The sequence below is a fragment of the Gossypium hirsutum genome, chromosome A13 (assembly GCF_007990345.1).
Source record: "Gossypium hirsutum isolate 1008001.06 chromosome A13, Gossypium_hirsutum_v2.1, whole genome shotgun sequence".
In the NCBI taxonomy this organism is placed as follows: domain Eukaryota; kingdom Viridiplantae; phylum Streptophyta; class Magnoliopsida; order Malvales; family Malvaceae; genus Gossypium; species Gossypium hirsutum.
Genome location: NC_053436.1, coordinates 80,941,213 through 80,954,621, shown reverse-complemented (window position 1 = coordinate 80,954,621; position 13,409 = coordinate 80,941,213). Strand labels below are relative to the sequence as shown.

General features: G+C 28.3%; 1 protein-coding gene across 2 annotated transcripts; it reads left to right on the top strand.

Annotated features, from left to right (window-relative positions):
* The first annotated feature begins 2,749 nt into the window (after positions 1-2,749).
* Positions 2,750-5,605, top strand: LOC107895052 (uncharacterized). Of its 2 annotated transcripts, none has more exons than XR_001683364.2 (3): positions 2,750-3,403; positions 5,081-5,194; positions 5,296-5,605. XR_001683364.2 is itself a non-coding variant. In XM_016820251.2 (3 exons), exons 1-2 carry the CDS (start codon positions 2,945-2,947, stop codon positions 5,141-5,143), a joined length of 522 nt encoding a protein of 173 aa, XP_016675740.1. In that variant the 5' UTR covers positions 2,796-2,944; the 3' UTR covers positions 5,144-5,179; positions 5,296-5,605. The 2 variants fall into 2 exon arrangements, 1 of the variants encoding a protein (XP_016675740.1); XM_016820251.2 differs by having other exon boundaries at positions 2,796-3,403; positions 5,081-5,179.
* The last annotated feature ends 7,804 nt before the right edge of the window (positions 5,606-13,409 follow it).

The following is a 13,409-nucleotide window of genomic DNA, read 5'->3' as shown; positions in this document are numbered from 1 at the left end:
TTTTTGCGGAAAAGATTGATTTGAATGAGTTTTCACCATTATAATATTTTCAACAAAATTTTGCATCTTTAAAAATATTTAGATTTCCCCTAAATTAGGAATAACAAAAATTAGATGTTTTTACAGGACAGTATGGGGTACTTCATGCTTTTTACTTTCCCTTGTTCAAATAAAAATGTTATTCAAACAAAGGAACAAACTGAGTTTAAACACAAAAATGATTGAAAATGAATATGATTAGATAGGGGCTATCGAATATGATTGGCATGTTTCTGAATATGAAATTAAAATATAGAATTAAACTAAAATTATATTGAAATAAAAGAAATAACAAGAAGGCCAGTAAAAAATATGAAAATTTAATTAGCTTTTATTAGAAAAACTAAAGCACTTAACAGTAATAAAATTAAATAATCGTTGATCAGTTTGATCGTTAGGGTAACTAATGTGATTGATGGAAGTTATTAAAAGTGGTTGATGGAAGTTACTAAAAGATAATACAGGATTGTATGTTGTTGTAATATATAAAATTGAATAAATAAAAAAATGTACACATTTTGAATGAATTTGGGCAAATTATTAAACTTGGACTATAATTTGTTTAGATTTCTTTAAGATGTGTAAAAATATATAAAAAAAATTGAAATAACAAAAAATAAAAATAACAAACATCCAAAATGAATATAAAAAATGATTTTATAAGTTTCATTTGAATCTAGACAACCATTTTGAATGAGTACAAAACTATTAAAAAATATTAAAATATAAAAAAATAATTAAAACTAGATAACCATTTGTACATATTCATTCAAGTGTAAAATTATAAAAAAAATTTAAAAATATAAAATATATTAAAAATTATTAAAAATTCTAAAAAGTATATAAAAAATCTAATAGGATTTTTTAAGATATAAAATAATTATAAATATTAATAAAAATAACTGAAATATGGAAAACTAAAACGTAATTAAATAAGAAAGGTTTAAAGGTTATAAAAATAAAAAGTTAGTTTCTAAAAGGACAAACTCGGATAATTTTAATGCATAAAATGAAGCTTAGAATCCTTTGTTTTTAACCTTTTTTTTTTTAGTTTTCCTAAAACATTTTTGTCGAAAACAATGAAAATATGTTTTTTATTCTCTAATTTTTCACATATTTTTATTTTCTTTTTTCAAAAATCTTCTTTTTTTAAAATTTTTAACCTTTTCTTCATTATTTCCCATTTTTCTAAGAAAATAAAAATGAAAACGACCATTGTTTCCCAAAACTAAATATATCCTATTTGGTTTTGGGAAACAAATGTCATTTTCTTTTTCTTAAAAAATGAAAAATATTGAATAAAACATGTTTTGTTGAAAATTTTAAAATTATTTTTAAAAAATAAAAATATAGAAAAAAACAATAATAGTTGCTTTCATTGTTTCCACTAAGAATGCTTTGTAAAAGTGAAATGATGAAGATAAAAGTTTTAACTTCAAATGAATTGACCTTAATTCAACCTCATATAAACATAAAAATACTCTTTTTTTTTTCAATAATTTTTCAAATATTAATTTTGGTATCCTATTTCAAACTAATATGAATGTAAAAATTATTTATTTTATTTTTTATGTTTCTATTGTAGAAAATATTTATCAAACATTTTCATTATTGAAAACTATTTTATAGTTAAAAAAAATGGAAAATGAAAACTGAAAAATGAAAAAAATATTTTCAAAAATCAAACGGAGTATTCTCATTATGTGTATGCATTTTTCTAAATTTATTAAAATATAATAATATATAAATACCCTCAATTTGTTTCTTTGTAAAATAAATGAGTTTTTGATAATTTCTTAATTGAGTTAAAACTCAGTTGAAGGATGACAACAACTCAATCAACCTTTAATATATAGTATAGATACATAAAACCTGATGCGGGTGAGAAACATATTTTATTCCAAAAGTTCATATAAGATAACAAAGAGACTTTGGTTGAAATGATAAAGTTAAAGAATTGAAGTGCTTGATGGTTCAAGTTCAAATTTTATTTTTGGTATATTTTACTTAACTTCAAATTGTTTTTTTTATATTATAAAATTTATATAAAGGGATGAAAAAGTTGGAATACCTTGGAATACCCCTTTATATAATTGATATTATTATTTAAGTTCGAGTTGGTGACACGAGTTAATAGGACATCAACTTGAATAAAAAAATATAGAAATATTATTATGTATTTTTTTAATAAAAATAGAGTAGATATCATTAATCAAAATAAGGTTGGGGACTATATGCATCCAATTTCAACAGTGCGTCTACAAATAAACAAAAGATTCCTAGTAGAAAACGTGGTAGAGTTATCCTATGGAAAATTGCTCCCTAAGCGAGCTAACCTGATTTTGCTCCTTGAATATATGCTTGAGTGAGGCGGAGGTGAAGTTAAGCATTAGAAACTTGCAATCATTTACAAGTATGGAAAGAGCATTATCATTACAAATGAGTTTAACAGTCACTTTCATTTTCAATATTAAAATAATTTATATTTGTATATTAATTGGATTAATAAAAACTTTAAATTTACCGCTCAATTAAAGTTTCATTTTAATATTTTTTATACATTTTTATTTTACCTTTGTCAATTGTATGTATATTAATAATGTTATTTATTGAGTTCGTGTCACAAATTAACTCAACATCATAATAAAAAAATTTTACTCATTTAATTTTTTAATATATTTATGTATTTAAATTTTAATATTATACCTATTATATTTGTTATTATTAATTAATAAAATATTAAGCGCGTGTAGAGGAAAGTGGTGGAAAAATCCAAACCCTTAGAAAATAACCGTTCCCTGTTCTGGTTCCCGTTTTTCTTTCTGCTTTCTCCAACCTTAAAATCAATCGAAGACAGGAAGTTGTTTCATTTTGGGAAAAAGTAGAGAGAAATTAAAGCCTAAACATGAGAATTCCAATTCTCTCTCTCTTTCCCGCCCTTTTTCTGACTTTCTTTCTCACTGCACACTCACCCCCTTCTTCAATATACGACCACTTGAAACACAACGGCCTCCCTATAGGTCTCCTCCCTAAGGGGATTTCTGATTTCTCAATTGACCCCAACACCAACCGTTTCCACGTCAACCTAACCCAACCCTGCAACTCCGAATTCGAGATTCAGCTCCATTACGATTTCAACATCTCCGGTGTCTTGTCTTTCGGCAAGATCGCTAATTTGTCTGGTGTCTCCCAACAGGAACTCTTCTTATGGTTTCCTGTCATTAACATTCGCGTCGATGATCCAACCTCCGGTTTGATCAACTTCGATGTCGGCGTTGTTGATAAGCAGTTCTCCTTGTCCTTGTTCGAGATCCCCCGTGATTGCACCGCTTTTGATCCTAAGGGTTCCCTCTTCATTTCTGAGGTTTATTCTACTTAAAACTTTTTATCTTTTTTTGCTTTTCGTTTGTTTTCCTTCACAGGCTAGGGACGGCTTAATTTTTATTTCTTGAAGGGTTTGCTTAATTAGTATGAGTACATATTTGATTATAAGTGAAAAATAGAATAGCTCAATTCTAAGACATAAACACAAGTATTTGATCGCATATATACAAAAATAAAATGATATTCTTTTACTTTAATCATCTCAATTTTCTGTTTTCTTTTGTTTAGGTTGCATTTATTACAAGCAATTTCTTTTCTTATTTTTTAGAAATGCTGGTAAGCATCAATTTTACCAGACTTAGGGCTATTCTTAGTACTGTATCTATCTAGGACATGTATATTAAAAAATTCAAGTTTTTCCATATATTTGGAAGATGATATTGATTAACTAATTTGTGGTCTTGTTAGACACAACTACTTTCTTGAAAAAAAAAATAATAAAAAAGAGTCCACAGTAGCATAAATTAACATAATTACTTTTTTCTATACTATCGTATAAATAAGATAGGTACTATGTAAGTTGGTGTTAACTTTTGATTTTTTTTTCTTTTTATGGTACAAAAGAGCTCGTAGCCTAGGAAGGGGATGCAGATTCTGGGATTTGAATCCCAAACCCATTGAATACAAAGTATGAACCATCTAGGCTAAGCTTCATGTTCATGTCAACTTGATTTTATTAAAATTCTCCCTATTACTTATTTAGCTGTGTGTCCCATGAATTTCTAGTAACTTTTATGTGGTTTCCTTGCATTTGACGTACTTCTGTCCTTATTCTTGTCTTTGAAAATGTTGTTCTTACACATGATTGAAGTATGGTCATTTCCATTTCTTGAGAAAGTGTTTTTTATGTCTGAGCTTTATATTATCTTAATTCCCTAGTTCTTATAAGCCTATGTAATTTTATTTTCTTGAAAAATTTAGTCCTTGCAACAAATCTAATGATGGTTTAGGTTTTATTCCCTAGCTAATTGTGTTAATATCCTTTATATTTCCATAGTTCCTTGTTTAATGAATTCTGATAAGTTAGAATAATGATTTCACTTGTCGATATGTCTTCATGGTTAGCTGATACAAGGCAGTTATGCTGTTCATTTTCATAATCTTGCCTGCTTTTTCTTAAGTGGTAATCTCGGTATACTGTAGCGGATTCTAGGTTATTCCAATGATTCTAGTTGAAGATTCTCCTTTTTTTTTTCTTTTTGTTTCATTGAAATCATAATTACCTCCGATGTTTGAGATTTGAGAAACAATCATCAACATATATGCAATTTTTTGATGCTGCGTACAAACAGCATTTTGTGTTTAACTTCATACCTAAAATTTATGGATCTCAATATTCTGAAATATGCATCCACATACATATGCAAGCATGTTAAGAAAATCCTGACAAACATATTTTATTAGAATTTGTGTGTATGATTCATAATAGCTTCCTTTTTTGTTTTTTTCAAAAAAAAAAAAAAGAAAAAGAAAAAAGAAGGGTTTAAAAATGGAATGTATGACATGATTTTTGTGTAAATGGTATCAGAACCTGCAATGTGCTTTAATAATGTCCTAATTGAATGTGCAAGTTTGATTTGCTTTCTCAAGACAGTAAGATGAATTAAATTGTCTTTGTCTTTGTATGTTCCTCTCCTACACTGTCTCTATAATTCAGAAACCATCTGAGTTACTTGGTACTGAAATTGTTGAGGAGCACATGCTGAGGGCCATATCATAGACTCTGGAGGCAGAGATATTATATTAAAGTTTCAAGGTTGTTGATACACGTGTGAGTTTCTATTCTCATATAAAGATTCTCTTCAAGAGTATAATTTGATATATCATTGGCTTCTAATTGTGTGCTTGCTTGCTATGTTCTGACTATTCCAGCTAATATTTCTGCTGTAGCAAGAATAACAATTTTGGGTCAAGCCAAATGGTAAAGTTGAACAACTTTAAGTCTTGTTATCATGAGTTAAGGCTGAACCTGGGGCTTTTGTTCGGGTTTGGTTTCACTTGGTTAATATTCTAGAAATTGGTGCTATTTATTGTTGTCACGAAATCGCTGGACATACAAATGTACTAGCATGGTGTTCTGTAAATTTAGAGAACTCTTTGTTCTCATCTTGTTCTTATAACTTTGGTTAAATATTGATTTTTAAGATAAAACATAATTACATAAGAAAGTCGTGCTGTTATACTTTCTTTTCTTCATGTTCATTAATGTATCTTGCTTATTTTTTCCCCATCACTCGTAAGATTTCTTGTTTGATGCGTTGGCTGTGAAAACTTTTTAATTCGAGGTAGGTATCCCACTTATATTTTGAAGTATTTGCACCCTCTTAGCATCGGTCGTAAGATGTTTGTTAATGTTTCCTGCCTGTAAGGTTCAAGTTTCATGAAAACTATTCAAAGCGTGAGGTTTAACTTGTTTAAGATATTTCACAATTGTAGGATCTTTGTAATACTAGTTTATGTTAGCAGAGCCATGGGAGGGTTTAAAGATGCTATATCTCTGTTAATTATAGCATCACAAATTTGTGAGGGTTCAAAATTCAGGATTTACTTAAGTTCCTCGCTACGAAAGTGGTCCTCCTATTTTAGAACTTAAACAGAAAAGTAAAACAATTAGTCCACCAATTTTACAACTTCAACAGAAAAGTAAAACAATTAACCCTGTTAGCTTGCTAAAAATTTGCGTGGGTGCCTAAACTATACTGATTTTCCCACATTGATCCTAATGTTATCAGCTGCTCCCAATTTAGTCCATAACATTATCAACCTTTCCTGGTTCAATCCTGAGATATTCATCCAAATATAATTGTCACGTGTCATCAGTTGATGTAACAATGATGCCACTTCTATAAAATATAAAAAAAAATTACAAAAAAGTATAAATATAAATAAAAATATTTAAATAGTTTTTTTAAAATTTAAAAATACGTTGGAATTGTTAAAAAAATATTAGAAAAATAAAAATTATTGGAAATGGTAAGATATTGTAAAAAATATAAAAACATTAATATATTTTAAATAATTTGTTTAGGTTTTCTGGAATGATGAGTGACATGATATGATCTCATGTTAAACCACCTACATCCTTCTGGCAACAGCAACACACTCGTCACTCCCATCCTAAGAATTAAGTCACAATCATTTGGACTCCATCCTCAACTCTCTATTTTCACTCCTCTCAACTTGGTGCTACTTCTAACTTCAAGCTTGCTATGTATAGGCGAGGAGCTAAGGCATCCCAACTAATTTGTTATAGATATTATACAATTAATTCATCAAAAAATGGATTAACAGTTTTTGCTTCAATTTATCTTGGAATGAAATTAATATTATTTAAGTTTTTATATACGTATGATTGGGATATTTTTGTTTAGCAAAGAGAAAATAGGTGAGATAGTGAACACCAAATTTATATATTTGTAAGATTATCTTTCCCTTTAATTTAAACTGATCCAAATAATTGGAATTGGTTAATCAATGAAATGAAGATTGTAATTAATAAATGGTCATTCTAGAAACTTTGTATTTATATTTTTAGGATACATTCTATCTAATTAATATTGGTTTAGTTCCTCTAACCAAATGTTTTTCCTTTGTGTTTCTTAATTGTATCTTTAAAGTAAAATACTAAATTAAATGCATTATTTGTTTTTTCTTTAATTTAATGAGTTTTAGTTTTGTGGAGTCTAATTTAATAAATTCTAGATTGGAATTCATGATGAAAATATGTTTGAGGACGAAATTAATATAATTTAAATTTGTCGAATTATTTAAAATTAGAATATTAAGTGTGTGATCATTCTTTTTATTAATGATTTAAAGGAGACTGATCAAAACAATGTAAATTAATGAAACTTTTACAAAATTACTGAATGTTTTACGACTTTGTAATGTGTACTTTTAAAATTACAGTCTACTATAAAATTAGTAATTGTTTTACATAATTAATGAATTTCTTATAGAATAACTATATCTCTTACAACATGAAAATTATTGATTTCTTTTTTCTTGTTATTACAATATTACTAAATCTCTTACAAAATTACTAAAGTTTATCTAATTTTTTTTACTGCTTTTGTGAATTACTGAATTTGTTACAAAACTATTGAATCTCTTATAAAATTTAGTACAAAATTATTGAAATAATGTTTAACTAGAATTTTTAGAACATTTTTGAAGCTTAAATATTAAAATGAATCTAATTATCTAATTTAAGGGCCAAAAATTACATTAACCTTTTAAAAAAAACTACGTAACACATGGATGCATCATTACAAAGACGAGTATTTGGTTACATTTTAGGAGAAGCTTTCTATAAATTCTCTACTTTTTTTTTTCTTTGTTAAGTTTTTATTCCACTAAAAATTTCATGACAAAATTTTAACGAGATATATTTATAAGGAATAATTATCCAAAGAAAAGCGTCATGCATTATTTGCATGAAGTGAACGACTTTATACTTAGGCATTGATGCTATTCACGTACACAAATAGTAGATGGCATTATACAAATTCATATATGCATAAAGATGCATTTCCTTATTAAATGTACCTCTTCTATGCATTTATAATTATAAGTTGTGTATAAATATTTACTTGAAATTAATAACAGTACAGGGACGGAGTTAGAAGGGTTTGCACAAGCCCTAGCCTTAAGGATGGCAATAGAGCGAGGTGGGGTGAATATTGTTAAATCCATCACTATTCCATAATTGACACGTTTTGCTAGGGTTATTCAATCGGTTAACCGACCTGAACTACCATTAACCGAATTAATCGACCATTTTAAACCGTTAAACGAACCGAATTTTTTCAAAAAAATTAACTGAACCGAGCTTTTTCGATTAATTTAGTCGGTTAATCGAATTAACCGAAATTTATATATATATTTTTGTTAAAACAAGCATAAAACATATAAAAAATTAACCGACCAATTAATTTATATTTCCAAAAAAGTAACCGAACCGACCGAATACTTATATATTATGATATTATTTATTAAATTCGGTTAATTCAGTTAACCGATCGATTTCGAACCGAATTAACCGTTAACCGAACTTTCAAAAAATTATTAACTGACCCCCGACCAAATTAATTCGGTTAACTAACCGATTAACCGAATTCAGTCGGTTAACCGAATTAATTCAGTTTTACCTGAAATTTGCACACCCCTATGTTTTGCTCCACCATCCGCCCCGCTCCACTATAAATGTATAATCTTGAAAATTACCCTCATATTCGTGGATGTTGGATACATCCATTCCTGCCCCACCTTGCTCTATTTCAATTTAAATTTTGCAACTTATATTTAATATTTTCAATCATTTTAATGTCAAGTAAATATTTAATCATAATTCTTCAAAAAATATTTAAACATAAAAGATATGGTTTTTTGTATTATGTTATTACATTTTTACCTTTTTTAATAACTTATATATACAAGAATAAAATAATAATTTCATATAGTGGAATGGGTCGGGGTGAGGCAAGCAATTAGCATAATCAATCCATACCCACTATGCAAAAAAAAAAAAAAATCAACCGGCCCCGTCCCACATCCACTTTTCAAACGAAAAAGTCCATTCTATTCGGAGCATATCGGTTCAGAATCCATTGGGTGATTCGAGTTTTACCATCCCTACCCGACCCCCTAAAATGAGAAATTTCTTTTTTAGTCCCTTTATAATTTATAAAATTTTAAATTAGTAATGATAAAATTGTACTTTGCTCCCCAAAATAATAAAAATTTGATTTAATTATTTAAAAATTATAAAATATAAACTATTAAAATAATAAAATTATATTTTTAATACAGTAAAAATATATAATTTAATATCATCCTCCTTAAAATAAATTTCTAACTTTGCTTTCGATCTAATTCTTGAAAATCTATACTGATCATAAGCATATTTGTTTTATACTTTCAGTATTCTCTTGATTTCACATCATTTTTATCTTACGAAGCCTAAAAGAAGTTGAAGTGCCCTCTAGATGCAAAACGAAACTATGGAAAGATTGGGAAGCAATGATAACCTAACCAAATAGAAGAAGCACAACTCCCAAAATCAATCATGCTTCTAAGGGATTGGGATAAAAGCCACCAACTCCTTGTACATTCACATGCTGCAAGGTTTTTGTCAGTTGCGGATATTGGGTTCCACAAGAACACCAAAACGATAGTATGCCATGTGAATGATCGATTTAGTTATTCCAGTTATTTACTGTATATTATAAAGTCAGTTTAATAACTACACTAAAACCAAGTATAAATAAGGAGATAGAAGTAGAAAGAGAGGAGATGAGGAGACATGCCATGTGTCATATTATATTGGATGGATTAGGAGTAAGTGGGTTAATGTCATAAGCTTAAATAAAGTGCGCGAGTCATCTAATATGAGATGTGATAATTGATATATGATATGGCGATTATATTGGATCTAATAACTTTACGTAGTATTTTCGTTTATGTATAATTATATTTTTAAAAAAAATTAGTTTAATAAAATATTCATAAGTTATATTAATATTTTTTATTTATTTTTTTCAACGGTTTTTGCACGTAAAACAAAATGAAAATAAATATTGACTCACTGATTATCTAACATTTAACTAATACTAAGTGGTTTTACGTGGTTGGATCGTCTAAACATGTCCTTAATTTAATCAGAAGCAAACAAACCAATTAAAAGACTAATATGTCTTCTATCAAATCCAATTGGGGAGATACCTTGTCTTGGGTATCAAAGCGGAAAACTCCCAAATGATAGAGACATAAATGTGACTGATTAGACTAACTGTACATTAGACAGGACCTAAGTAAAATTGATACTAAATTCATTTGTGGATTTATTCACTTGTGACATTTATAGTGTGACATACCTTAATTCTGAACGGATGATGGACTATGTATGCGTGACTCGCGTGCTTTGATGTAAATAAAAGCTTGAGTTCAAATAGATAAGGAACGAAAAGTTGGTACGTTCGATATACGACTTCTACAATATGTAGCATCATTCTACAAAAGTGGAATTTATAGCCCAATGAGGGGTAAATGATATTCTCTCATCAGCATTACATGATAGATGAAAAGTAAATGTGGTCACGAGTGATTTGTCTTTGTGATAAATGATTTAATTACTATTTGATAGTAATTGAATTTTCATGAATAAATATATAATGGTTACCATAAGATAAATTGGGAGCACGAATTCATCCTAAAGAGATTAAAGATATTCTTGAGGGTAGCACACTTTTCACAAGGTCATTAGAGAAACACTTATTAAGTAGCTTTCATAATGGTATATAATAAGGGGGAGCTTAGACACGATACTTTAATAGAATGACTTCATGACTAATAGTATTATAATTAATAGGCGAAAAGTCAAAATTTAATTATAAATTGTTTGAGTCCTAATTATATATGTCAAACTGGTCCTTTGCTAGCTCCAGGTAACTAGAAACAAATTGAATATAGAAAAATGAATGAAAATGATGAAATGGAGAAATAGATCGCATGTATCACTGTCCACAGTGAATGCATTTTTCATGCTAAGTACAAAAATGACTTGAGAATTAATTTAAGGTTATTCGGTTTATTGTTTAATTAATTGTAATTAAATAATTGAAACTTGAAGATGAAATTAAATTAATTAATCATTATAAATTTGTTGAATAATGAAATTTAATATATTTTCTCATAGATTTTATTACGGTAAAGTTGTTATGACTTTAATGGAATTAAAGTTGAGTTGAGAAAATTATTTAATTAAAAAATTAATTTAGTTAATTAAATTAATTGATTAAATAAGATTTATTTTGGGTAATAGAAAATAAATATTGGGTTGGATAAAATTATAAAGTGTTGGATTAAAAGTCCAAGAAACATATATAATTAGACTTAATACATGAAAGGCTTAATTAGGCCTCATATAATACATGAGGGCGGCAAACCCTAGTGTATATAGGGGTGTGCCGTTGCCCCATTTCTACTCTAATTAAAGTAGGGGTGTGTAATATTATTCAAGACTTAATCAATCAGAACTCTTGTACTTCCCTTTATAAATAGAGAACACTGATTAAGCTATTTACACACTATTCCATACATCATTATTATGCCAAAAAGTAGTGATAATTTTTTTACAAATAATAAACTCTAATTTCTAGGAATTACGAGTTTTACCGGTTTATAGGGAGAACTTACTTTCCTACTAAAAGTAAGTAAATCATTTCTTTTTTGTGTTTTTGGTTTGTGTTGCTCAAGCTCACGCTCGAAGCGATTCGTGATATGAGGATAGTGAAGAAGGCCGTTCAGTTGAAAGTCAGGATCGACTTAAGTTCGCATCACACAAAGCATATGTATAATTCTAGTTAAGGTTTATTACTATAAATATCACAAAAGGGCTCGATTTTAGAAAAATTTTAAAAATTCCGCTATAACTATAATAATTACTTTCTAAATCGATTTTGGAACAAGTTAATGTGTGGGTTTGTTTTTCAAGAAAATTGTAAGTGAAAAGGTTCTTGCAAGGGGTTCCTTTGGGGGCTCTATTTGTATTGCTTGTGGACTTGGCCCATTGGGTTATCATAGTAAAGTGTAAAAATTGTCCCTTGGTTAAGGGGGAGGTTGTACAATGACCTTTCCTAAGACATATTTAGTTTTTTTTTTGAATGAAATGTGATGCTTCCAAAGGGTTGGGGAAATGAGTTTCTGAGGGGTTGAGGAAGACTTGTTTTCAAAAGGTTGAGATGACACGTTTTCAAAGGGTTAGGGAAGGTTTTCTTTTGAAGAGGCGTGCTTCCAGGGAGTAAAATGCCTTAGCACTACTATACGGTGTATTGAAGTTGGAAAGGCAAGTCCTTATGCATGAGGGGCACATTTGGACCTTGTTTTGTTAAATCTCAGGCATTGTTGGCACCATATTTATGACCATGCGCTACAACACATCATTGGAAATCAACACAAATGATTTTCCTTCCATTGAACTTTTAAGGCCACCAGGTGTTGTAACGACCCAAAATTACGGGTATCGAAAAATGTGTTTTCGGGTCTCTGTTTTTGTGAAACGAATTCCTAAATATTTTTAATAAATATTTTTAATAAATATTTACAAGAATTATTATATTATATTATATTAATTAAAACATAAAGTAAATAAACAAAAGAATAAAAGAAATGAAAAAGAAAGGATAAATAGAATAAAAGAAAACGAAACAGGGGAAAAAGAAAAGAAAGAAAGAAAAAAAGGAAAATTTAGGGTTTTAAGGTTCAAAGTGTGATTGGTAAGCCAATTTAATCCCTTTTATTATAATTTTAATGTTTTTAGAATCCTAGAACAAAATACACTTGATTTAAGTTGAGAAATTGAAAGTTAGTGAATTTTTAGAAGTTGTTCATGTTGAATAATTTGAAGTATTAGGGGTTAAATTGATAAAATTTCAAGTTAGAAGTGAAAAGGGATTTAATTGTAAAATAAATTATAAGTTTTAAGTAGTAGGGACTAAATTGAGAGAAATTTGAAATTAGGGTTTTATGGTGAAATTAGGGAGTTGAAATTAGATTAAAGTGGAAATTGAATTGAGATATGTAATTAGTTTTGTAAGAAAAAGAGTTAGTTTGATTTAAGGACTAAATTTGAATTTAGGCAAAAGTTGTGTATAAATTGAATTATTTAATGTTAAATTCTGTTGTATTGATGATTTTCAATTATTGTTAAATTCTATTTTAATTGTTGTAATTATTATTTCATGTGTATGGTATGTGGATAGAGGTGAGTATTGACATTATGGTATTGAAATGAATTGAATTGAATTTATGAGCATTTGTGATTATTTGAATTGAAATGTATATAATGTTTGGAAATTGAAAAGTGATTTAAAACCCTATTAACTGTATCGGGCTGAGTCGGATATAGTTGGCATGCCATAGGATTGGAAGTGCTCAGGGATTACTTCGACTTCGAGTCGATGAGACATTGGGTGTCAAATTAATAT